The sequence below is a fragment of the Carlito syrichta genome, unplaced genomic scaffold (genome assembly GCF_000164805.1).
Source record: "Carlito syrichta isolate Samal-C Ts95f unplaced genomic scaffold, Tarsius_syrichta-2.0.1 Scaffold307112, whole genome shotgun sequence".
Classification (NCBI taxonomy): domain Eukaryota; kingdom Metazoa; phylum Chordata; class Mammalia; order Primates; family Tarsiidae; genus Carlito; species Carlito syrichta.
In genome coordinates, this window is record NW_007251208.1 from 471239 (window position 1) to 497846 (window position 26608).

A 26608-nucleotide genomic window follows, 5' to 3' on the forward strand; every position below is an offset into this window, starting at 1 on the left:
GCAGGGGGTATCACATTACCAGACTTCAAACTCTACTATAAAGCTACAATCATCAAAACAGCTTGGTATTGGTATAGGAACAGGCATATAGATCAATGGAATAGAATTGAGATTCCAGAAGCAAAACCTCGATTTCTCAGCCAACTCATCTTTGACAAAGCCTCCACCACCTACCACTGGGAAGAGGAGAAACCTATTCAGTAAATGGTGCTGGGAAAACTGGCTGACCACATGCAGAAGATTGAAACAGGACCCCTATCTATCCCCATGCACAAAGGTTAACTAAATGGATCAGAGACCTAAATGTAAAACCCCAAACAATAAAAACCTTAGAAAATGAAGGACATATCCTCATGGAAATTGGAACTGGCATCCAATTCCTGAACAAAACCTGAAATCCACAGGTCATAAGAGAGAAGATAGACAAGTGGAACCTTATTAAACTGACAAGCTTCTGCATAGCCAAAGAAACAATCAAGAGAGCAGGGAGACAGCCTACAGACTGGGAAAAAGGATTTGCCAACACCAGGTCTGACAAAGGCTTAACGTCTTGGATCTACAAGGAACTTAAATGTGCTGAAAAGAAAAAAACAAACAACCCCATTATAAAATGGGCAAAAGATATGGGCAGACACTTCACAAAGGAAGACATCCGAGCAGCCAACAGACACATGAAGAAATGTTCAACCTCACTAATCATCAGGGAGATGCAAATCAAAACCACACTTGAGATACCACCTAACTCCAGTCAGAATGACAGTTATCAACAACTCAAAAAGTAACAGCTGCTGGAGAGGGTATGGAGAAAAGGGAACACTGCTACACTGTTGGTGGGAGTGTAAACTAGTGCAACCTCTGTGGAAAGCAGTGTGGCGATTCCTAAAAGCTCTAAATATCAACCTCCCATATGACTCCACAATCCCCCTACTGGGAATATATCCTGAAGAACTCAAATCACTTTATAAAAAAGATACCTGCACACGTATGTTTATCACAGCATTGTTCACAATAGCAAGAACCTGGAACCAACCATGCTGCCCATCAAAAGAGGACTGGATTAAAAAATGTGGTACATATACACGATGGAATACTACGTAGCCATAAAAAGGAATAAAATCATGAATTTCTCAGCAACCTGGATGGAACTAGAGTCTATAATACTGAGTGACCTCTCACAGAAACAAAGATCCGAGTTACACATGTTCTCACTCATATAATGGACCTTGAACATCCAATGTAATACTATAAGAAAATGACTGACAGTAGTGGGAAACTATGGTGGGGGGGAGGGAGATGGGATTAACGGTAGGGAATCACCTCTGGGGTCAGGGAAACACCTCTTATCAACAGGGTGCCTGAACAAAACGTATTTGTATACCTAACCCTTAACTGTACCCCACACTATCATAATAAAAAATATTGATAAAAAAATAAAATAATAATAATAATATTATGGTAAATGGTCAGGGTCTGCTTGTGGGTGAGAACATATGGAACTCTGTTATTTTTTTCTGTGATAGATCACTGAATATTATAGACTCTAAATCCAATTTTTAAAGATATTTAAGTTACTATTTTATTATACATTTCTAGCTTAATTGCCCTATAGTCAGAAATTGTCCATAATAAAAAAAAAGTTGAAAAATACAAAAAAAAAAAAAAAAAAGAATTGTTGGCAGAGAGACTTTAGCACACAAAATGTGGCCAATCCAAAAGAGAAGCATTGAGAGCAGAGCAGATCTTGGAGGTGTGGTCACTGGCTGCCTAAAACTTACACTACTCTGGCCCTTTCCGGTTTGGTTCAGTTATGCGGGCAATAAATTCTTAATTTTCATTTAGATTGTTTTTTTTTCACTTTGGTTAAAAGTCTTGAAATAAGTATGCTTGAAAATTTGATCCTATGGTTATGTAAATTAGGAATATTTCTCACTCTTAGAGATTTGCAACCTGAAAGCCTGAAGTAAAAGAAACTTATTTGTCTGTATTTATCCTGACAACTCAAGCTTATTAACACGAATACTTATGTATACTTATTCATGGTGCCTCTATTAGTGTGTCGGAGAAGCTTGGCTACTGAATCATTTTTGACTTGGGAAATGATGGGTCATCGGCCTGGAAGACCTAATGGAGGCAGCTTGACAAGGGAAAGTTCTTCAGTCTCTGAGTTAGGTTTTGAAAGAGTTTAACAATTTGTATGCAAATTACATTGTATTTTACTTGAAAGAATCTTCTGATAAAGAAAAAACTGTAAGTTAAATTTGATAGATTTAATGGGACCAACTTGCAAACTTTGTTTTCTTCATCAGGTCAGCCAATACACCTTTGCTATGTGCAGTTACAGAGAAAAAAAGTCTGAACCACAAGAATTAATGCAGCTTGAAGGATACACGGTGGATTATACAGATCCCCACCCAGGTAATTCTAAATTGGATCACCTTCCTTGCCATGCATGTTTGCACAAAATTCTTATAACTGTCCTGTGTTTGTTCTATAGTTCAAACTCCACTGGGGTGGGTATTTCACTTATATACCTGGGCAAGATTTTATGAGATTTAGGTTATATTTTTTGAGGGCTTTTATTTTTAGCCATAATTCATTATCTCTGTCATTTTAGTACAAGGTTACAATGTGTAAAAAATTTGTAATAGAACAATATGAGAAAATCAACAATATTTATAAAAACTTCTTTACTGGAAAGCAAAAATTACAGCAGAAATAGGGGAAGAAATGGCAAATGAATTATTATATATTATACCTACTAATTTTCTTCCCCCAAACACATTCTTGTAGTTCTCTCTCTTCCTTCATATTAAAACTAGAAACAGTACTAGACACCTGGTCTCTAAAACATAGTAAGTGAATGAATAAATAAATATACAGATAACAATGACATTAATATTTAAGATCAAGAAATGTAGATAGTAATAAATATAGAGATTAAAATTTAATGAATAGAGATTAAGAAATAGAAATCTGTGAACATAGTCACTAATTGGTCACTTAGAAATGCAAAATGTTATCATCTCTGTAAACAAATTTTACAAAAGATAAAATGCCACACAATGTTAACTACCATTTTTGCCCTACTTTTTTTTTCTTTTGCTAATCACATTAGCTATATCTCCTGCATATAGAATGGTAAATATGCCAACAGATAAGACTTTCTTCTCAGTTATGAAATCCCAGATTATGCTATGCATTTCTATGGGGTATGTTTATATGTCTTGCAGAATGTTACTGTGTCACAGACTGTTATTTTTCCCTGAGTTATTTTTTAATTCCCAAAGCAATATAAAGCCTTAATCTTTCTTGTTATTGTTTCCCTTCATACCTTACATTGTGGATTTGATCCTAAATTAAAAAATATTTAAAGGATTAAGCTGCTAATATCAAGTCCATTCCTTTTCATGAGATCAGTTATTGAGTGAGACTAAAATCTGCCAATCCTGTACATTTTTAATGATGTCTTTCTTCCTCCACAGGTCTTCAAGGTGGTAATATGTTCTTTAATGCTGTTAAAGAAGGAGATACTGTAATATTTGCCAGTGATGATGAACAGGACAGAATATTATGGGTTCAAGCCATGTACAGAGCCACAGGTCAATCATATAAACCAGTTCCTGCCATTCAAACCCAGAAGCTGAATCCTAAAGGAGGAACTCTCCATACAGATGCTCAGCTTTGTAAGTTTTGTTAAAAAATAATTTGATTATCAATTAATAACCTTAATAAGATATAAAATTGTCAGAGGCAAATTTGTTCAGCATTATAGTTTACATCATTAACTGATTCCTAATTAAATAAAAATACTTCATATTAGTAGTCATAGAATCTGTTATCTAATTATTCACACAAATCTGGAATAAATGGTACTTGTGGTTTCTAATTATGAATTTGACAGGCATTGGGGTATTTCTGGGAATTTCAAGAGCACATAAGCAAATTCTCCAAAACTTCTCAAGGAAAATTCATTTTTATTGTAATTTTGACTTAGGTCTCCTAAGGAAATGGGGAAAGTATTGCAAAATCCAAAGTGCATTGATAGGATTCCACAGTACCACAGCGATGAACTATCACTTTCTACAATTGTTCTTAATAACCCAGAAGGATCATGGGCCTTTTTTTCCTGCATAAAATAATACAAAGAATAAATCATAAAGCCAACATTCTTTTTCCAAAAGCCTTAAAAACATGTCATTTTTGTATGCTAATTTAAAAAATTAAGAACCATATTTTTCATTTTAATTTACTGATGATTAATATAAATTATGTAATGATGGTAGAAACATAGCTTTAATAATCACTAAATCAAATGTTTTAGCTTCTCTGGTTTCACCTGTAATAAATGTTTTTCTTTAACTTTACGCTCATACTGTGCCTTTGTATTCTCAAGATTCTTCTCCAAGGAAATAACATCTTGACATGCATTATTTTCTTCTTCTACTTTTTATGCATTAAATAACTACTCTTTTTTCTTTTTAGATACCCTTCAGTATCACCTCTGGGCATCTTAAACAAACGCACTTTAAATAATTAAAGATAGAATATGAGTTTTTTCTTCACAGGTTACCTTAATTCATAGGTAACCTTCTTTCACAGGTTACCTTAATTAATTTGGGCACATTTTTAAAATTACAGTGAAAACTATTTAGGAATATTATGTATTGAAACTTGTTAAATTTATTGAAAATTTCTTATTTATTCTTACTTTAAAATTGGCAGCATTGCAGAACTGTGAGCCAAATAAACTTCTTTTCTTTATAAATAAAAAAAAATTGACAGCATTATCATCTTTAAAGATAAAATAAACAAAGCATATTAAGGTGTATATTTTCACTTTATTTAAAAATTTAACTCTTTTTTTAACCTTCATCTCACCCACTGGTAATACACATAGAGTATGGTACAGCAGATAAGAATTTTCCATCAGAACTAGGGTGTGCAGAAGTATGACTTTATTTCTGTACAATTGAACATATCTTAAATCCTCATTCCTCATGTTGCAAAAAAACTTAAACTCATCAAAACAACTGAGTCACAGATTTAAATCCAATTAATTCTAGACTCTCCTTCTTCCATATCGCCCAGAGTAAATTAAGTTCCAGAGGGATTACATAAGATTGTGATATCATTGACTTGTAGCATCTAGTCCATGGTGGCCTAGGGCATAATCTGCTTCTTGGTTCCATTAATTGTATGCTAGTATGCATTGCTCATGACATTTGGCAATGAGGTCCACATAGTCTGTGTCCTCCTTGTCTCAACTCCAGCCATCTTTGAACCCCTTTTATCATGTTTAGTGGGTTCTGGCCACAGTAAGTGGTGCATAGTAACTTGATGGATATTCTCCAGCAATGCACTGGGCACGCAGGCATTTCTATTTTAACCCAGTCACCAGCTGCATTAGCCACTAACAAAAGAGTGTGGTCCTTTGAAGTCAGTCATTGACTTCTCCTCTTGCTTCTTTTCTAGTTAAAGTGCCAGGTCGAATAAGTCTTCCTGGGCTGTGCCTGCATCGGGCATCAAAGCACAAGACTCCTTTAGCATTCCTCCAGAACTTTTTTTCTTCTAACTTTTTTTGGTTGTCCACCCCCACCACTGAATAAACTCTAGTCGGATCTCTTTCCAAAAGCACTTTCCTCCATCTGACTGATCTATGTTTTTTTTGTTCCTCTTGGTTTTGATTCCTGATATATAAAACCATATTTTTACAGCTTCATTGTCTGCCATTTCCATAGGCCAATCTCTGACCCTTTCCCTGTGAGCTACAATTCTACAGCATTTAATGTGAACTTCCTTTGTCATCTTGCAATATTGTATTTTGTATGTGTGCATTTAGTGTCAAACTACATAAATGGTAGTGTATTATTTGTCTTACTCAGTTTTACATTTTTCACTCAGCTCTGTGTTTTTATAATTTGCCCATATGTGTATGCGTGCATCTAACCTCATTCTTCTGATTGTTGCATACAGTGTAATGGTGTACTTCTATCTCATTTTACTTAATCTATTGTACATTTTATTTCTTTGAAATAAATTTTTTTTGTCTGAGCAGTAGGCCTCATACATGGGCTTAAAATATTCAATAAGCCATACTGTAAACAGATGTGCTGTTAGCTAAGCTTTGTTGTTTCAATTATAGAGCACAGGATAGGTAGATTTAGCATAGCTCTTAAGGGCCCTAGAATTTTTGGAAGAGTAACTGAACACTGACTTCACCTTAAAGTCACCAGCTGCATTAACCACAAACAAAAGAGTGTGTCCTTTGAAGTCAGTCATTTACTTCTCCTCTTTAGCTATGAAAGTCCTAGATGGCATATTCTCCCAATAGAAGGTTGTTTCGTCTACATGAAAAATCTGTTGTTTAATAAAGCCACCTTCATCAATGATCTTTGCTATATCTTCTGGATAACTTGCTGCAGGGTCTGCATCAGCACTTGTGGCTTCACCTTGCAAGTGAACTTTATAGAGATGGATTCTTTTCTTAAACCTTGTGAGCCAATCTCTACAAACCTCAAACTTTCCTTCTGTAGCTTCCTCGCCTCTCTGAACCTTCATAGAATTGAAGAGAGGTAGGGGCTTGCTCTGGATTAGTCTTTGGTTTAAAGAAATGTAGCTGGTTTGATCTTCTATCCAGACCACTAGAACTGTCTCAATATCAACAATAATTTTACTTTCTCTCCTGTTTACTTTCTTATTACTCATGTGTTCACTGATGAAGCACTTTGATGTAGCACATGTGAACACTGATGAAGCACTTTGGTGCAAGAGGCCTAGCTTTCAGCCTATCTTGGCTTTCAAAATGCCGTAGTCACCAAGCTTCATCATTTGCAGCTTTGATTTAAAGTGAGAGACCTGTGACTCTTCCTTTCACTTGGACAATTCGAGTCCATTAATTGGCCAAATTTCAAAATTATTTGTCTCAAGAAATAGGGAGGTCCTAGGAAAGAGGGAGAGATGGGGGGACAGTCTAGTGGGTGGAGCTATTAAAACATACACAGTATTTATCAGTTGTTTACTGTTTTATATCAGTACAATTCATTGCACCCCAAAACAGTTAACAATAGCAGTATCAAAGATCACTGATCACATCACCATAATAGATATAATAATAATGAAAAAATTTGAAATATTACAAGAATTACAAAAATGTGACAGAGACATGGAATGAGCATGTGCTATTAGAAAAATGACACCGACAGACTTGCATGATGTTAGTTTGCCAAAATGTTTGATTCATGAAAAACACCCACCTCTGGGAAACACAAAAAGTTAGGTATGCCTGTATAGTCTGTATAAAAGATACTTATCAAATATGTGATATGCAATCTTTTCTCCTAATCTGTGGCTTGTCTTTTTATATCTTTTAATATTCTCTTTCAAAGAGAATAAGTTCTTAATTTTGAAGATAAACTTTTTTTTTTTTAGAAAGCAGGACTTATCAAGAAGACAAAAAAGCTCCCACAGTGGGAGGGGACCTAAGAGGTTACCTGAAGATAAACATTTTATCCATTTACTTTATTTTATTTTATTCTAAAGGCGTATCCATTTCTAAAGGTTATGCATTTGGCATTATAACTAAAAGATCTTTGCCTTATCAAGATCACAAAGATTTTCTTCCATGCCCTTTTCTGGAAATGCTATAGATTTGGATTTTATATTTTACAGCCATTTTGTGTTAATATTTGTATATCAATGAAAGGATTCATGAATGTTTATGGATAACATATGGATATCCAGTTGTTCTAGTACAAATAGCTGAAAAGACTCTTTCACTGAATTATCCCTGCACATTGTCAAAAATCAACTGACTGCACATGAGTATATTTCTGGGTTCTCCTTTCTTTTCTTTTGATCAGTTTGTTTGTCTTGATATTATTACCATACTATCTTGATTTCTGTCATTTTGTAAATCTTAGAATCAGATAGTGCTATTCCTCCAAACCAGTTTTTCTTGTACAAAGGTGTTTTGGTTATTCTATGTCATCTGCATTTTCCCATGAATTTTTAAAATAAATCTATTTACTTTTAATTGGTAATAATTATGTGTGTTTATGGAGTACAGTGTAAATTTTTTTAAACATTTGACATTTCTTGTAGGGATTTTCATTGGGAATGAATGCCTTGAGTCTATAGGTCAGTCTTTGGAAAACTTTGAAAGTTGACATCTTAACCAATATTGAATCTTCCAGTCCATGAATACAGTTTATCAATTCACTCATTTAAATTATCTTTAATTTCTCTTTGGGATGTTTGCAGTTTTCAGTGAGCAGATCTGGTACATCTCGACAGATTTTTTCTGTTGGTATTTCATATTTGGTGTTATTATAAATAGTAGTTTTATTTCAGTCCAATTGCTTGTTTTATTATCTTTGTGATTACTTTTGAATTTAAAATATGTACTTTAAACTTATAACAGTCTATCTTCTAGGGCTACTATACAATTTCATGTATAGTATATGAACCTTAGAATAGAAAACTCTCATTTTTCCCCTTCTGGCTTTTGTATTATATTTGTCATATATTTTGCCTCTAAATGTTACAAATCCCACAATACATTATTATTGTTGTTGTTATTGTCTTAAACAATCAGTTATCTTTTTAAAATGTAAATAGTGAGAGAAAATTTTATGTATTTATCTATGCATTTACCATTTCCAGTGCTTTTTATTGTATAGCAATTTTACTTCTTGAAGGATTTCCTTTGACTTTTCTTGTAGTGCAGTTCTGCTTAGTGATGAATTACTTCAGCTTTTATATATGTGAAAAAGTCTTTATTTTACGTTCATTTTGAAAGATACTTTTCTTTTAGTATTTTAAAGATTTTGTTCCACTTTTTTCTAGCTTGCATGTATATTTCCAGTGAGAAATGTGCTGTTACTTGGTTTGTTTCTCTATAAGTAACGTGTGTGTGCGTGTGTGTGCGTGTGTGTGTGTGTGTGTGTGTGTGTGTGTGTGTGTGTGTGTTTTCTATTTGCGTTAAAGATTTTCTCTTTAACACTCTGTTTGAGTGATTTGATTATGATGTGCCATGGTGTCATTTTTTCACGAAAATGTTCTTGAGCTTTCTTCTGAGACACAGTTATGTCATTATACTTGGAAACAATTCAATCCTTTCAGAGTTTGCTGTAAGTTTTATTAGATGACACCAAGCTGTGTTTAGTCTAGAATTAATTTTCTTCACTTCTGGACCAAGGTCTTTCTTAATACTCTAACTGGTAACCTGAGAATTATGAGGTTTTATATTCTTGCTGTTGGGAATAAGTGCCATTCTAGCCTGTGAGAGGTTGGAGCACTGTTCCGTCCAATCCTTAAACTGGTTATTTCCCTGGCCTCAAGGAGTTTCCATGCACGCATGAGCTGATCAGTAGTCAGCTGAACCCTTGGGAGAGTCCCTCTGCAGATTTGGAGAGTTCTCTGTGCAGTTCTCTTCTCTCTAGTACTTTTCCCTAGAAACTCTAGTCACCGTGGTCTTCTGAACTGTCAGCTACATCTTCTCAACTCCATCTTCTCTACTCAAAACCACTAGGCTTTTCCTGGCTTCCTGTTCCCTGTACCACAGCCTAGAGTCTATCCTGGTAGTATCCTGGGGTGACTATAAGACTCGTCTGTTTATTTCCTGTCTCTCAGGAATCACTTTCCCTGTGTTGCCCAAAGTACAGTGTTTTGAGAACCATTTTGTAATTTTTTGCCCCAAATTTTTAGTCATTTCAGAAAGGAGTGTAAATCTGTTCTCAATTATGCCATCTTGACCAGAAGCAGAATGATAGAATGATTAGTTTTTTCATAAGTTAAAGCAGGATTTTCCAACCTCTATTGATATTTTGGGCTAGGAAAGTCTTTTTCAGGCAGGAGGCTGAGTAAGAGACTTTCCTGTGCATTACCCTGGCCTCTGCCCACTAGATGTTCAGTAGATGTGTCAATAATCCCCCTTACCATCCCACCACCAGGGCTAACAACCAGAATGACTTCAGACATTGCCAAATGTTCTAGAGGGCAGGGTTAAAGTTGGGGAAGAATCAGCCCCTACAAGGAATGCTCGAGGAACGTGCTAAGCACACAGATAGCATCTCTTGCATATGGTGACAAGAAAAGTGGTTGGAGGTCTGGCTCGGTGGTTCAGCCTGTAATCCCAGCACTTTGGGAGGACAAGGCGAGTGGATTACCTGAATCTGCGGGTTCGAGACCAGCCTGGGAAACTTGACGAGACCTCATCTCTACAATAAAATTAAAAATAGCCGGGCATGGTGGCGTGTGCCTGTAGTTCTGGCTACTCGGAAGGCTGAGGCAGAAGGATCGCTGGAACCCAGAAGGTCGACGCTGGGGTGGCCGTGAGCATGCATGCCATTACATTCCAGCCTGGGCGAAGGAGTGAGGCTCCAACTCAAAAAAAAAAAAAGAAAGAAAGAAAAGAAAAAGAAAAGTGGTTGGAGCCACTAGCCTAGAACATTACAACAATGGCTAGACAATACAGAATGAATGAAAACAGGTTCAAAATAAGTAGTTAATTCATATATCCATATAATCTGTTGGTAACAAAACCTTTCTACTATTAATAACAATGTATTGTCAATGCAGGGTTGATCAGGTTAGAGGAACTTGTTATAACTAAAAAACCAAACTAAATTGTGTTAACAGCTGTCTTGTATTCCATGGGGCTAGTAAAATTTTTAATCAGAGCATACCCCTGCTGTTTTGTCTTTCTTAAAAATAAAAAAATAAAGAAAAGAAAGGCAAAAAGAAATAAAATGTTCTACTTCATCAGAATGGGAATACTGACCCTGACCTATCAGAGAGATGTCATTGAATTGCTCCAGAGAGTAGTTTTACCCATAGTATTTCTTCCCTTATATTTCTTTTTTTTTCTTCTTTCCTGATCACCTTTTAGAACAGCTTTTAAAATTATGAGTAGAAATTGAAAAATTATGTAAAAATTAAAATGTCTAGTTACATTGATATATATGTTCCTAAAGCATTTGAATATTCTTTGTTCTCATTTCTTTGCTGACCTACAGCTGGTAAAGGTAAGTATTTCCATGGTTTTTAAATTAAATGTACTAAAATGTTAAATTATATCATGGTTTTGTTTACAGTGTTACTCTCCTACTTTCTAGCCAAACTCAGAATAGTTGGGTTGGCTTTACCACTTATAAAACAAAAATGTCTATTTACCACTACAAAAGAGTTGAAACACCTGATATCTACTATTCACACAGGCACAAAGAGAATGGCTATGAAGGTGGTAGAATAACATGCAACAAAATAGTTAATATGTTAAGTGGAAAATACTAAATTATACATGTGATATTATTTTCACTAAGAAATAAAAAACCCTGGTTTAAAAAACAAAAGTATAGATAGAATTACATTCACAGTGGATGAGTTTGAGGTTTGTTAAAAAACTAAAAGATAAAGAAAAAGAAAAGCAGGAAGAGAGAAAATTGTCCACTTCCTCAGAATGAGAATACTGACCCTGACCCACCAGAGATACCATACTTGGTATTTTAATTTTTCTATTTTCTGAATTTTCTTCGAAGTATGTATTTTACAACTAAAAAACTTATTTTTTAAAACTAAGTGTACTAATAACTAAGCAAAAGAATAAATGTATAAAAGCTAAGTTATTAGAAATCAACCTTATTTTTTAGGCTATAAATAATGTGTATTTGTAGATTTCTCTAATAAGCTAATCTTTTTCCTCCCTTTTTCTTTGACTCTCAGGATATATCCAAATTCTAAGGGAATGGTGTGGGCTGAAGGGGTAGGGGTTATGCTGCGGAGCAGCCTATCCACTTTAAACGTAATGTTCTGCCTCTGCCAGAGGGACAGACATTCTTTGGTTAAATTATTCTTCTTTACTCTCCAACCAAAATATGATATTTTGCAAACACCCTGGTTTTCATGATCTCTGTCATATATGTGACATATTGATAATGTGCATGTCACATAATACAGTATAACATAGTAGTAGTTGAATTCCGATAATAAATTAATGTCAAAATGAACCAGAAAAGTATGTCTTTTTTATTTTTAAGCTAAATATTTTTAAATACTTAAGTTGGAATATAAACTTACATTTAATTTTGTGAACTTATTTTCCTGATCAATCTAATATGTTACATTTCATACTTCATAAGGAAGCATTTGTCTTACTTTACATGAAACATTATTTCTAATAAATGTTCAATACTGCTTTACTTTTCTTATTTGTAATTCCAAATCTCTATGTGTTGGCCATCATGTGAAAGTATTACATTTTATTTGCTGCAGAAAGCAAGATGTATTAATCCACATATCAGTTTTTAATCAATTTAACCAAAAGGAGCTAAGCAATTATTTATGTCCATAAAAGAGGTGTGAACAAAACCCTAAATAAGATATCTACCAACCATTACTGTTTGGTCTTTGGCAGAAAACATGCATGCATAAAAAAATGAACATACTATTCAGGCTGATCTATGTAAAATTTTAAAATAGTAATCTCATCCTAATAAAGGCCACACAGGTAGTATAAAAAGAGAAGTAGGACCTACTTCTCTGTGCCTTTTAACTTCCTATAAAAGAAAGTTATTCATTTCTTTCAACTAAAAGAAATGAATAACCAGGTATGAGTAATGGTAAATGCAGCTACTGGCAAACTACTAAACATAGGGCAATTTTAAACAGCAAGCAATAAATTGTATTATATTTCTTTTTTTCTTTTTCTTTGTTTTTTTGTGTCGGATTCTCACTTTGTTGTCCAGGCTGGAGTGCAGTGGCAACACTCATGGCTGCTACTGGGCTCAGGCAATCCTTCTTCCTCAGCCTTCCAAGTAGCTGGAACTACAGGTGCGCCCTGTCACGCCCAGCTTATTTTTTGATTTATTGTAGAGACGAGGTCTCACCAAGTTGCCCAGGCTGGTCTCAAACCCCTGAGCTCAGGCAATTCTCTCACTTCAGTCTTCCAAAGTGCTGGGATTACAGGCTTGAGCCACCGTGCCCAACCTTGTATTGTATTTCAAAAGGTTCATTTGCTGCTGAGTTCAGCTCAATATCTTGTGGAAGAGACCAGCTCTTGACAAGCAATACCCTCTTTGTCCTTTTGATATGTGAGCCTCGGTCCCAGACACCTCAGTGACCTCAGAATGCTCATGAGTGGCCCCCTTTTCTTCTTCAGTGCCCCCTTCCCTTTTCTTTTCCCTTTTGCATCTATCATTTTTCTCACAACACCAGGAGAAGTAAAACATGCAGCAACATGAGAATTTGTTACAAAGGAAGAAGAAATATTGCAGTGAATGTGTTCTGTCTCACCTTTCTAACATTGATGGCTTTCCCAGTATTTGGATTCTCAAGCACTTAGGGGCCTCCCCCACCCCAATAGGGTCTACCAGCTCACTGATAATCCTCACATTATTTTCTGTGCTATTTTCAAGTCAGTGTTGACTGTTTAAATCAATACTCTTAGCATACTTACTATTTCTCTTAACCTCCAACTATTTTCCTAATGATAAATTTGAAGTTTTAGACTTCATTTGAATAAAACCTCTATAACGTCTTAAATCTATAGCAAATAATAATCTTTCTCAATTTGAGTTTTATTCCATCTAGTGTTAGCACACCTGGTGATAGCACCACCTAAAGATGCTGGAGCATATATCCAATTGTTGCCATAGAAACTCCGCCAGCAGCCTCAATTATCATGTCTGGCCTCTGTAGTTAGACCATAGGTTAATCATCACAATGTATGATGATTTTGCTGTATATTGTTTAAACTCATATCTTGTTGGGTTTTTTGATAATTTTTATATTGCTTTAGAAGACAAACTGATATTTGCTATTATCAGAGAACATTTGAATAGCACCATGAATAATTTTCTTTGTTGTAAATTAGTCACCATAAATGTGTGTTATAATAACTATTAATTGAAAGTAATCCAGTGTAACCTAGTTTTAAAGCCTTGGATTTGGTGATATTTTTGACTGAAAACATGTTTTCCAGCTGATTCAGATGATGGCTCTTGTCTCCCAAGAGTAAAATACAGATATGTTAAGACTGGAGAAAGCTATATGAAAATATGCTTTTATAGAAATAAGAAACTAGATAATGCTCTGATGATTTTTGATTCCCTGTTTTACTTTAGGCCATGAGAGAAGTTAGAGGGAGGAGAAGGGGAGACATATGCCAAAGTTTGCACAGTTGCAGATATGTAGGATGAGGAAGTCCAGAGATGAGAGGCACAGCACGAGGACTAGAGTCCATAAAATCATCTTATATTGCAATTTTTGTGAAATAAGTAGATTTTTAGCTGTTCTTATCTCAAAAAACTATGTGGGATGATACATATGTTCATTTGCTTCTCTATAGTCACTATTTTACTGTCTACTGTGTAAGTATATCATAACATCATGTTGTAAACCTTAAATATATACACAAAAATTATTATATTAGAAAAATAAGCATTCAATATATACATCTATTTCTCCCTTCCTGGCTTTGATGCTATTGTTGCCATGCATTTTATTTTTTAGTATGTTATAAGCACTGGCATAAATTTTTGTTTAAAACAAGGGCTTGGGGGCCAGTAAACTAAAACCAATTGCCTGCTTTTGAAGATAAAGTTTTCCTGAAGTACGGGACCCCTAAAAAAGCTTTTACACAGGGAGATAAAAATTGTTGCACTTTTAGTTTATTTTATTTCTTCATAAATTCATAGACCTTAAGAGTATAGTGACATGTGATAAAGTATTTTTGCTTAAAATGTGTTAAATTGTGCTTGTCTGACATAGAAAGAAGTAGAAATGCTTGGTCTTTACAGCCCCTGTGTTTTAAAAATAGGATAATCCCTAAGAACATATACTTTGCTTTCATACAATTTTATACCTGAAGGGATTGCAGGTTTTCTTTTTTAATAAAACTTTTAGTAGACTTGTTTGCTTGTTTTCTCAATGTCAGTATAGGGTCTATATTTGTGATTTAAATTGAGGTGTTGCTATCATTGTAATTGTTGGAAAAGAAATTTTTCCATTCATGTGTGTGATTTGTAAAGGCTTGTTACCTTAGTAAATACATGGTTTAGAGTTGTATTTCATGAGGATAATGCATTGTACATTTATTAGAAATATGATTTAATTATAGAAATCAACTATCAACTTTTTTTAGAAACATATATTTTACTTAAGATTGTATGCCCATTATTTTTAAAATGCTTCTACAAATGTCTATAGTAAAAGAAGAATTATGTATCGTTTTTGTCTAAAATTTATTGCTATCCTGTTCTCAACAAAGAAGCCATCAATGAGCATTATTTTTAACTGCTTGTTATGACCTTCTCTTGTGAAAGAGATAAGAAATAAAATTCAGCAGATGTTTTATCAAATCAGTAATTTAATTTTTAAAATGTGATACCAAAAGAAACTTTTTACTTAGAGAAATGATTGTAAAGTAAATTTCTTAAAATACATGCAAAATCTTCCAATTTTATAATATATGTGCTTTGCATTTTCAACATTCTACCTTCTACTCTTTTGATATTATTTCACAGTGTCATATATTTAACTTAATATTAAAAGATTTTCAGAAGCATAAAACACAAAGGAAGTTCAGTTGTCTCATTTCTCAGTTCAAAAGAAGCAGTTTAGTTTCATGTTGGTCTAGTTAAAACTAACTTATCACATGTAATCTATTTAATCATTCAGATAAATAATTGTTAAATGCAAAAGAATACACATGTTATTTTCTCGAATAATAACTTCATACCTTACATATCAGTAAACTACCATTCATTTGCTTACTTGCTGCATTCACCTTTTGATATCTGTCACTGACATGAAATGTACATTAGTTTGTGTATCTTTTTTAAAAAATGTGATTCTGAGGACCCTTCAGCTTGAATTATATAGTTCTTCCATCCACAAATATGGCTGAAAGTTGAACTTGACATGGATCAATATGATCTGGGCTAAATATCTAAATGTGACTGATTATGTTAGCATCATGTCCACAGATCAATATTGAGTTTTATTATGAGCCTGACTCTATAATTGGGTTTAATCAATAAACTTTTGTCTCTTTTCCTTTACAATTTTAGGGTTGTACCATGTAGGTTTTAGAAACTACACTTAGCTTACATTAGGACTCTGCTTTTCTTATGATGGCCAGAAAAAGATCTATCTATGAATTTGAAGGAACAATGGTGCTTCAGTCTTACCATTGTGAGAAGAGTCCACTTTTATCTTGATAACTGATTTCTTGCTCAATATGCACTATGTTTCTAACAGAGCTAATGTAATAACACCCAGTACTCCTTTGGGGTAATGTGTGGCTTTTTCTCTCTATACTTAGTAAATAACTCACATTGAAGACTTTGACAAAACATACCATTAATGAAAGCAATCATAAAAGCTTGCCTTTTGATAAACCCGCAGGGTCTCCAGGCGTTGAAAGATGCAATCTGTAAAGAACAATAAATTTAGACCTTTGATTGAAGTGCCATTTGGGATGTTATGCTTTGTCTACATATTTGCACAAACATGATGCTCCCTTTTTTATGTCTCTTAAACTGGAAGCTTGAGAGCGTTCGTTGGCATTTCTACATTAAAGATGGTCCCATTAAAAGCTCCACACAAAAAGAAGACTGGAAGTGATCCAGCTGAAGCGCCTGTGTTCATTTCTGCTCTAGTTTGCCATTTGGAAAACAGGCTTCTAGCCATCGTTGCTGTTTTTCATGAATAGACGTTGGCTTCTTTCTAGTCAATTCCACCACCAGTAAATGTAAATTTAAAATACATCAACTTTTCTCAAAGTTGGAAAATAAGATGATTATTCTGATGGATGTAAAGAAGCAAACTTAAGTGAAAATAGAACATTTTCATTCTAAGTGACTTGCACATTTTTCTGTCATTTTTACTTGCTTCAGAAACGTTAAATTTATGTTAATGTGCTGAATTCTTGGCATCCTATTTTGTTGACAGGAGATTGTCTTCTGTAATGAGGCATGAATTTTGTATTCTTCAAAACTGTATTTGTTCATCATTAATCCAGAAAAATAAATGTACTCTACATGCTTTTCTGAATTTACAGATGCAGATCGTTTTCAGAAGCATGGTATGGATGAGTTTATTTCTGCTAATCCCTGCAAGCTTGACCACGCCTTTCTTTTTAGACTACTCCAGAGGCAGACTTTGGATCACAGACTAAATGATTCCTATTCTTGCTTGGTGAGTACACATCTATCTGATTTCCTATGGGTTAGAATAAAAGATTTTAGAAAGTGAGAAATACTTGTTATAAAGCAGCATCTTAGTCCTGACTCATTTAATAACTGTAGTTGGAGTTAGGCATACAGGATTCGAATCAATTGCTTCCCAATTTGAAAATTATACACTTGAAGACTACTGCTGTGCCACTCAATAGACAGGAGGATAGACTCAAATAGATGTTAAACTGTGGTTTATCAGTCCCTCTAGAGAAGGCTGAGTGAAAACAGAGGATTTATTTAAAGATTTTTTTTAAAGACCTCTGTTATGGGACCAGTGTCAGACATTTGAAGGTTAAAATTCTGTTTCCCAAATGTTGGGATATCCTGTGTTTCTTTCTTTTGTTCTTAGAAGGACAACCTCTAAGTGTCAGGGAAAAGTCAGCATGGAATGAACACTACAGCCAGGGCTATACATAAAAGGAAAGTTGTAGTTTCGTTAAACCCTCCAAAGATCATTTGAATTTTTTAGTGAGGAGGAGACTAATTCATTTGAGTAAGTTGTTACCAGGTCTCTGTTGAAACTGTAGCCAAGTATCATTAATATTTAGAGTGAGTGTTTGATACTTCGGAAAGTGGGGACCAAACTTTATAACCTAAGAGTTCTATATGTCTTTCCAAGGATTTATATTGTCAATGGCAACTCTTCTGGAATTTTTGCAGGCAGAATATGTCTATTTCTATCACCACTTTCATCTCTTGAACACTGAGTATAGTACAGGCTGAGTATCTCTTATCCTGAATGCTTGGAGCCAGATATTTTTCAGATTTCTGAATTTATTTTTTATTTTAGGATATTTGCATTGCACATACTGGTTCCTAATCTGAAAATCCAAAATCCTAACTACTCTAATGAGCATTTTCTTTGAACATCATGTAAGTGCTCAAAAAACCTTGGATTTTGGAGCATTTCAGATTTTGGACTTTTGATTAGGGATGTTCAACCTGCAAGTTCATCCAATAAAGTTGCATTCTCTTTAAAATAAGATTGTGGACAGTATGTACTCCCCACTCATTACAGATATGTCATAGACAGAAAGAAGTAAAACAACATATTGCAATGATCACATTGACAGTTCATTAATTAATTTATAGATGTTTTTATTAAGTAGCTATTATTATATATATACCTGTGTAATTATGTATTCTATGCATATAGAATATATATATATATTATTCCACACATGTGTATGCTACATATAATTGTATAATTTGAGCCTGATATAACTCAAACTTTATGATTACATAGAGCGTAAAACAAATCATCACAAAACCCTACAATGTCTTCCCATGGACAAGTACAGGTAGAGTGAGCATCAGTAAGGAAGAGTATTCTCTTGAATTCCACTCAATGACATTAGTTATTGAACTATCAAAAGTTGTTTTAATTTTGTTAATGACCCCAAGTGAAATACGGGATCTAAGGACAACGCTACAGTGTCTTCCACTGTACTGAGAGGAAAGTGAGTGTGATGTGATGTGATGTGATCAGAAAGAGTGTTTGGAGATGTGATGACCTTAGGTGTACATCATGGCTCAACAACTGATGTGCAGTGTTGTTTTTGGACGGTTCACTTAACATTGCTGAACTTTAGCTTATTTATATGTAACGTGGAAATCATAATTACTACCATGTATGAAGGCTCTAAATATTAAAGATATGCTATGTGTTATATGTCTAATACAATATCTGCACCATCACCACAGTAAGTATTCTTCTGGTCATTTGTCCCCCTCTTCCTCCTTTTCTTTGCTGCTTTCTCGTCTTTCTCTTTCTCACCATTCTTTGCTTTCTCTTGCATGATTATCTTGTTCCCTCTTAAAACTCTCCACACTCCCTTCTTTATCATCTTAAATTGATCTATATAAATCCATACAATTCATTGAGATTTTTATAAACCAATTCTGTCTCACCCCGTCATCCAGTGTTAGCCACACGGGCTGCCTTCTGTTTAAATTGGCATTTGCACACAAACATTCTAACATCTCATTTCAAGAGGACCAGAAATTAATGTAAAACATTAAACTCTGAAAAAAATATCCCAGATATTTAAATTCCCAAATAGTACTTGTATACTACTGCTAGACTTACTGAAATTTCCTTTTAGTTCACTTTGTAAAATGCTTTTGGTACGTAGGTAATTTCAATTTTAATGTCTTCTTTGCCATTCTCTTTTTATGTATTCAAAGGGATTGAAGTTTTTGGAGTGTCACTCTTCGTGGTAACATAGATCCTATGAATAAATTTGACTAATTTTGAATGACACTGGGGAAGTGGGAGTTGCCCATGCTTTGCTACAATCAAGAGAGCCCAGCACTAGGTTGCCAGTGTCCCAAATCAGTTTTAAAATTGGGGACATTCGCTCTTTTAAAAACATATGAAATATGCTGCTTAATAAAATACATGTCAAAAGACACTTTCATGCAGTTTCTGCTTATAATGCCTAAAAGTGCCTAGAGGAAAGCAAATCTTGATAGAGAAAGAAAAACACGTGTCTTTTCTTTTTTCTTTTGCAGGGTTGGTTTAGCCCTGGCCAAGTCTTTGTGTTAGATGAGTACTGTGCCCGTTATGGTGTGAGAGGCTGTCACAGACATCTCTGCTACCTTACAGAACTGATGGAACATTCAGAAAATGGTGCTGTCATTGACCCTACCCTGCTCCATTACAGCTTTGCATTCTGCGCCTCTCATGTGCATGGCAACAGGTATTTTTACTTGCAAATGTATGGGGTTGACTATGGAAGGGAGAGAAAAATGTGCTTTGCCATTATCACCTAGTAACAGATTTTAAATAGCAAACACTTCTTACAAGGAAAAAAAACAACAACAAAGAAAAAATGTACATCAATATGCTGTTGATTTACATGGGCTGCACTTTATGTTTCTTTTTGCTAGTAAAGCCACTTGAAAGAGAGAGAGAGAGAATATAGCTGTGAGATTAGAAATTGCCTTTTAGTTCTTATGTACCACTGAGTACTGGGGTCTGCACAGCCTCAAGTGTCCATATGATTCCTATTGTAATGCATACATGTGCCTGGGTAGGATTTATTGATAGGTTTTACGTACCTAATCATCTTTACTTTTCCTCTGTGGTATCTACATTCATTGATTTTAAAAAAAGATAAATAATGGGGTTTATGTAGTCTCTTCCCAGCTTCTTTCTTCTTCTACACTTGAGACACAAGTATCCCCTTTTAGCCCTCTGAACCAATGACCTCACCTCTTGTTTTACAAAGATGACCAAAAATCGCCTAATGTTGGCCTCCACAATTATGTACTTCTGGATTTAAAAATCTGAGTATGTCATTCTCCTTTTCTTCCCTTAATCTTGTTTCCAGAGAGCCTTTGCTAGGTTCCTTTATCCCATTCCTTTTGGCCTTGCTTTAATCGTTATTCCATCTCTCCTGCTTTTACTCTTCCTTTGTATTCTTCCCAAAAACCTGTCTAAGCTGCAGGTGGCCTCACAGCATTGCATAGTGGAACAGGGACTCAGAATTCAGACTTTCTGGGTTCAAATGAACACGTATTGATTGTATGATGTTGGGCAAGTCTTTCTCTCTCTCTCTCTCTCTCTCTCTCTCTCTCTCTCTCTCTCTCTCTCTCAGCCTTAACTTGTGACTTTTTAAAAAATATATTTATTTGTTTTAAAAATGTGGGGTACAATTCAGTGGGCAAGTCTCTTAATCAGTTTGTATCTCAGTTTCCCCAGTTATAAAAAAGACAAAGAAACAATATCTCTCTCATAAATCATAAATTATGGTGGAAATTAAATGTATTAATAAATGATAAGCACTCAGAATAGTGCCTGGCTTGTGAGTGTTCAAAAAATGTTAACTAATAGTTTATATTGTCTTTATTATGACTATCCTGTCAAGCTACCGTCCCATTGTTCTCTTTATCTTCCCTGCCAAATTTCCCATACCATTTTGTCTATCTTGTTTCTAGCTCCTCCCTTGCTAATGGGGCTTCTGGAAATGGATTACCTAATGACCTAATCCAGCAGCCTCTTGTCATACTTCATCCTACCCTATTCTCCTTTTATTCATTTTGTCTTTTAACCAGTAAAATGAATAATAGTTTGTCTAATAGTTTCTGTTCTTCCAGATTTCTAAGTGCAGTGCAGTGTTTTTTCTCACATCTATTCTCAAAATTGAGCTCTTCCTTCTGAGAATTTTTGTACTTCAGTGATCTCTCTCCTTCCAGAACATTAACTATGACTTCTCCATATATAGCTAATTCCAACCCAGTTCTCCTCCCAAGCTACAGATCTCTGTTGACAATTGGCTTCTTAAATGTTCTGCCCACACTTTTAACTCTTCGTGTATAAAATTAAATCCATCATTTCACTAAGCCAACTCCTCTACCTCCTATAACTTCTAGCAGAGTGTCTAGCACAAAATAAGTATTCAAGAAATATTTGAAGAGTGAATGAATGACTTCATTATTTGTATTTCTATATCTTCCATTAATAGCCCATTAATTTTTATTCATATTTTCTTTTTCCTCCTAGACCCAATTTATTGCCAGCATCAATACTTTTTCTCCATAGTGCACCTCAGATTTCTTTTTTCATTGTCATTGTATCTACCCTAATTCTGAACTTCATTTTTTTCTTGCCTATATCTCTTAATTCATCTCTCTACTACTTTTTTCTTTCTATAGTAGTCTATCTACTACCCACAAAATTACAGATTAACTTTTATCATACTCCTATTCCAAAAGACTTCAGTGATTTTTATCTGTTTATTGCATTAAAAATAGATTCCAAGCTATAGTATTAACATCTCGCCATTATCATCCCATTCTATCTACCCAGTCTTATCTCCATGTAATTTTACTGAAGAAATCCTGTTTATTCTCCATGTAGTGTTTCTCTTTTTCTCAGTTTTTAAAAGTCAAATATCCCAAAACTCCTCTAGGAAGACTTCTGTTAATTCATTCAAACCCTGAAAACATTTTATCTACTTATATCATGACCTTGTCATATAAACTTTTGTGCTACATGTAAACACACACCTGCACACACACACACACACACACACACACACACACACACACACACACACACACACACACCTGTTCCTATTCCACTAGATCAGATTTTGAAGGCAAAAACTAGTTCTCACTCACCTATTGTCCTCCACATACCTTGACACAGTGTTTTGTGTATTGTGGATATAAAATAAATATTTGAAGTTCTCAATGCCATTTCTTGATCCATAATAGAATAAGACTGATCCTCGTCTTAGAATCTATTTAGGCTTTCACCTTATTTTGAAGCCCAGCCTTGCCTGGAAACTAGGAGAATGTTGCTAATTGTACTTTTCTTTTCTTTCTTTTTTCATTATCCCAAATTAAGTCTTTTTTCATTATCCCAAATTAAGTCTTAGCAAAGGAAGGGACTTCACAGGGCAGTTTGGATGGCTGATTGCTGATAGCCAATGTCAGGAACTGTTTTACTAAAACTGTCTCATTTCCTGGATATAAAAAAAATAGGCATTCTCATGGAGGCAGCTCTCTGAAATGCCAGGGGATGGGAAGGTTGCAGCAAAACAGACAAGTCCCAAGAATATTTTCTAATCAGATTATTTTAGTCATCAACACAGAAAGGTAAAATTAAATTGAGAACATTGACAAATTCAGCTAATGTGCCTCCAAAATGTATGTGTTTGAGACACGCTGTAATGGAAAGTTACTGAGGCAACTAGAAGCTGCTACCTGCCTGGAAGGCAGCCTGATTTGAATCTATAGGTTGCCATAGTTACTTTTATTCTGTAAAACTATTGTTTTCTTTATAATGATACTCTGTAATGTGTAATTCACGTTTTGTTTATACATTCATGCATATATTATCTTTAATATTACACTTTAACTTCATTTTCCAAAAAGAATAAACTATGTAGATATTCAGGTATCTCTGTTGGTGTTTTAGAATAGAAATTTGAGTCAATCTCTGATTCAACATTTAGGTGCCATGTAGCTTAAGACAAAGAAGTATAAGTTTTAGAGAAATGTACATCTCAATTTAGGGTAGAAATTACCCAAGATAAGCTGAAAATTATGATGTTTCTTATAATGTTTACAGTCTCACCAATATCGTTCAGAAATATCATGGTTCCATAATGAAAGACTAGAAAGAGGTAAAAGACCTCTACTTGAATCCTGGTTCCGAAATTTGCAATATGACCCATGTTCAGCAAATCACTTAACCTTTCTGAGAATCAGAGTTCTCAAATATGAATGGGGGAAATAGTAATGTGAAGGTATTACATAATCATAAAATACTTTGTCATCATTATTGATTACTGCTATTATTCTAATGTGCTTTCCTTTGTGACATAGCTCACAAGGATATAAAGTGTGAGACGAGGAAAACTGAAAAATAAATGGTCGGAGCTGTACCTCATGCTAAGTAGAAATATTTCCATGTGCATGTAATTATACTCTTAATTTCTTTGCTAATAGTATATTCAGGTTTTAGCAAACCCCCCTTGTGAAAATGCACTTCTCTTACACATGTCTGTGGCATCCGATATTTATACAGACTTTTGTTAAAAATACTGTCAATGTCAAGTCTGACTTATCTACATTGTTTGCCATAGTATTTTTTTATGATCATTTTTACATCTGTCAAGACACACATTCAGAGAGTCGTTTTGCTCATTACCTGAACTACCTCTGTCACAAATTCAAAAGGAAAGAAGATTGCCTTTTGTTATTGACTGAAGTGAAGGACAACAGTGCTGTCTGGATTTGAAATTTTTCAGGGAGCACATCCTATTACACAATGTTGAGCTCTCTAGGTGTGTTCTTTCTGTACAGATACATCTCTGAATAGCACTCTGAGTGTTTCAGAAATAAAAGAATAGAGTTAAACAGAAAAGGTCTGACTGGTGCTAAGACTGAGGAAAAGAGAGAAAAAGAAAGGAAGAAAGAAAAAGTGAGTCAAGGACAGAAACACACTCATTCAGGATGATAGCCACACACATCGTGAATAACACAACCACTCATTCAGCCATAGTGCCTCTAAGTATTGACAGGAAGGAGAAAAGAGACTTTCAGAGAATGCGTGACAGGGCAAAGTTCTAGGTTGATATGTGTGGTTATACATCTTAGTTTTGTAAGTCAGGCTGAGGGTAGGGAAACTAACGCAGCAACACAAAATGGCTTTTTTGTCCCAGTTTAATGTAAGGCATGCGGTATATTCACTGACTCTTCTACAGTTTAGTAGGGCGATCTTAGAGCTGCAGCATGCCTGACAAAGGCCAGCTCAGATGTGCTCGCTTTCAAGTGCAGGGTACAAGAGCACAACATGACTGAAGCTTATAGACAAAAGAATCCCTATTTTCTATGGATTCCAGATCATGTCACAGAGTGGTAGGCCACCTTAATGGGCATCAGTCAAATCATCGTATCACAATACTCTGTCATACAGATGCTAACATTTCTCCTTGATTGTCACTTTGGAAATCGTGCCCCAACCTCCTATCTGTAATTTTAAAAGAGAGTGATGCACTTTTTAATAAAATCATAGATAATTGCATCAAGTAGAATCATCAAAATATCCTCTCCCACTTTTTAATTCTAGTCTCAGGTACGTGCGTTAGAGTATAAATATCACACAAACTACAAATCTAGAGACTCACTTTGAGGGCAGGTGGAAAGTCAGGTCACATGTTGTAAGCAAGGTGACCCCTGTGTAATGTGGTTGGTCTGACAGGGTTCATCCTGTGTGCTAAATGTACAAAGGCAGAAGGGACGGATATCAAGGAATGCATTCTAGTCAGCAGTTTCCAACCTTTTCGGCATCAGGAACCTGTTTTGTGGAAGACAGTTTTTCCATGGATTGGGCAGGAGGAGGTGGTTTCAGGATGATTCAAGCACTTTATATTTATTGTGTACTTTTATTGTGTGTTGCTCGTGTTCAGTCTACCCCGTGATCTCGTTTTGGTTGCTGCCACTGCAGAAAACTCTGATTTATAAAGATAGGATGTCGGAAAAGGAAGCAGGGTTTTCAGTGCTTTTGTAGCAATCTCTGGATATTCCACCTTGACTTTAATCTGGAACATATGGAGACGTGAAGTTGTCTTGAACATACTTTGAAGGCCACCATCATTTGCAGTCTCAAGCAGTTGACCTTCTTTTAGCACAGACAAAGTCAATTCACCTGGTCTGTTCACAAATGGGTCATGGAACCATTCCTTCCTAGTTTGGGGATCTTTTGTGGTTGGGAAGTAATGCTCAGACTCTTGAAAGCTGAGACAGGAGGTCATGCACCAGCTGGGAGAAAGAAGGCCCTGGCTCAGTCTCTTTCAAAACCTCTGCTAATGTTTGAAATGTGTCAAAAATCCCAATGTTCACTCATCACCCCCATAATTCCAGTTTGTCTTTGAATGTAACCACTTTATCCTGAACATAGTTGTCATTTCCCCTGAAGTGTTAGGTTGAGTGCGTTGAGCAGGTTCAATATATCACACTAGTAAACAAATGTTGAGACCCATTCTCTCACTGAAATGTGCTGTTAATGGTGACTGTTTTGCTAAAAGAAATCTCTGGAGCAGTTCTCTTAACTCAGAAAGTCTGACCAATGATCTACCTTTAGAAGTCATTTCACTGGGTTTGGTGGCTCAAGCCTGTAATCCCAGCACGTTGGGAGATGGAAGCAAGAGGATTGCCTGAGCACAGGGTTTTGAGACCAGCCTGAGCAACATGGTGAGACTTTGTCTCTACAATAAGTCAAAAAATTAGCCAGGTGTGGTGGCACATGCCTGTGGTTCCCGCTACCTGGAGGGCTGAGGCAGAAGGATCACCTGAGTACTTACTCCAGCCTGGGCAGCAGAGTGAGACTCCAACTCAAAAAAGAAACCATCTCACTTCTGTGTATAAGAGAAGACGTGTGTGCTTTACATCCATCACCTCAGAGCTGTGCCAACAAATATGAGAACATGCACTTTAATGTGGTTGATAATTTTAATCACATTCTGCAAGACATTGTTTTCGACTAGGAACCACTTCTCTATGGATGACTCAATGTGTAGACTCACATTTGGAAGTGACCTCTTTGACTCAAGTAGTGAAACTAGAAACCCCTCTGGTCATGGCAGCCACTCTTGTCCATGCATATACCGACACAAAATGACCAATTCAGTTTTCTTGAGGTGTAAATCATACAAAGACTTGAGTAGTTCTGTAGCTGTGGTATTGGCTGGCAACGAAAGTGCACAAAACATATCCTCATGCCCATTCGCCTGAAAAATACATTGCACAAAAACAAACTTGGTTGCCTTATTGTCAACATTGATAAACTCATCAACCTGGATTGCCAACCATGGTGACTAATTAATTTCCTCTAACTAATTAATTTCCTTTCTAAT

The 26608-nt window shown here is 35.3% G+C and overlaps 1 protein-coding gene across 14 annotated transcripts in view; it reads left to right on the forward strand.

Annotated features, from left to right (window-relative positions):
* Positions 1–26608, forward strand: part of CADPS2 (calcium dependent secretion activator 2) — a 589108-nt gene that overhangs the window by 403943 nt on the left and 158557 nt on the right. For 8 of the 14 annotated variants that reach the window (XM_021715434.1, XM_008063869.1, XM_021715433.1 and 5 more), the window contains exons 10-14: positions 2307–2415; positions 3483–3683; positions 11016–11024; positions 17060–17196; positions 19752–19939. In XM_021715434.1, coding sequence (XP_021571109.1) covers positions 2307–2415; positions 3483–3683; positions 11016–11024; positions 17060–17196; positions 19752–19939 — 644 coding nt within the window. Of the gene's footprint in view, positions 1–2306; positions 2416–3482; positions 3693–11015; positions 11025–17059; positions 17197–19750; positions 19940–26608 lie in introns of all 14 variants that reach the window. The other 6 variants (XM_021715437.1, XM_008063868.2, XM_008063872.2 and 3 more) reach the window with 2 other exon arrangements.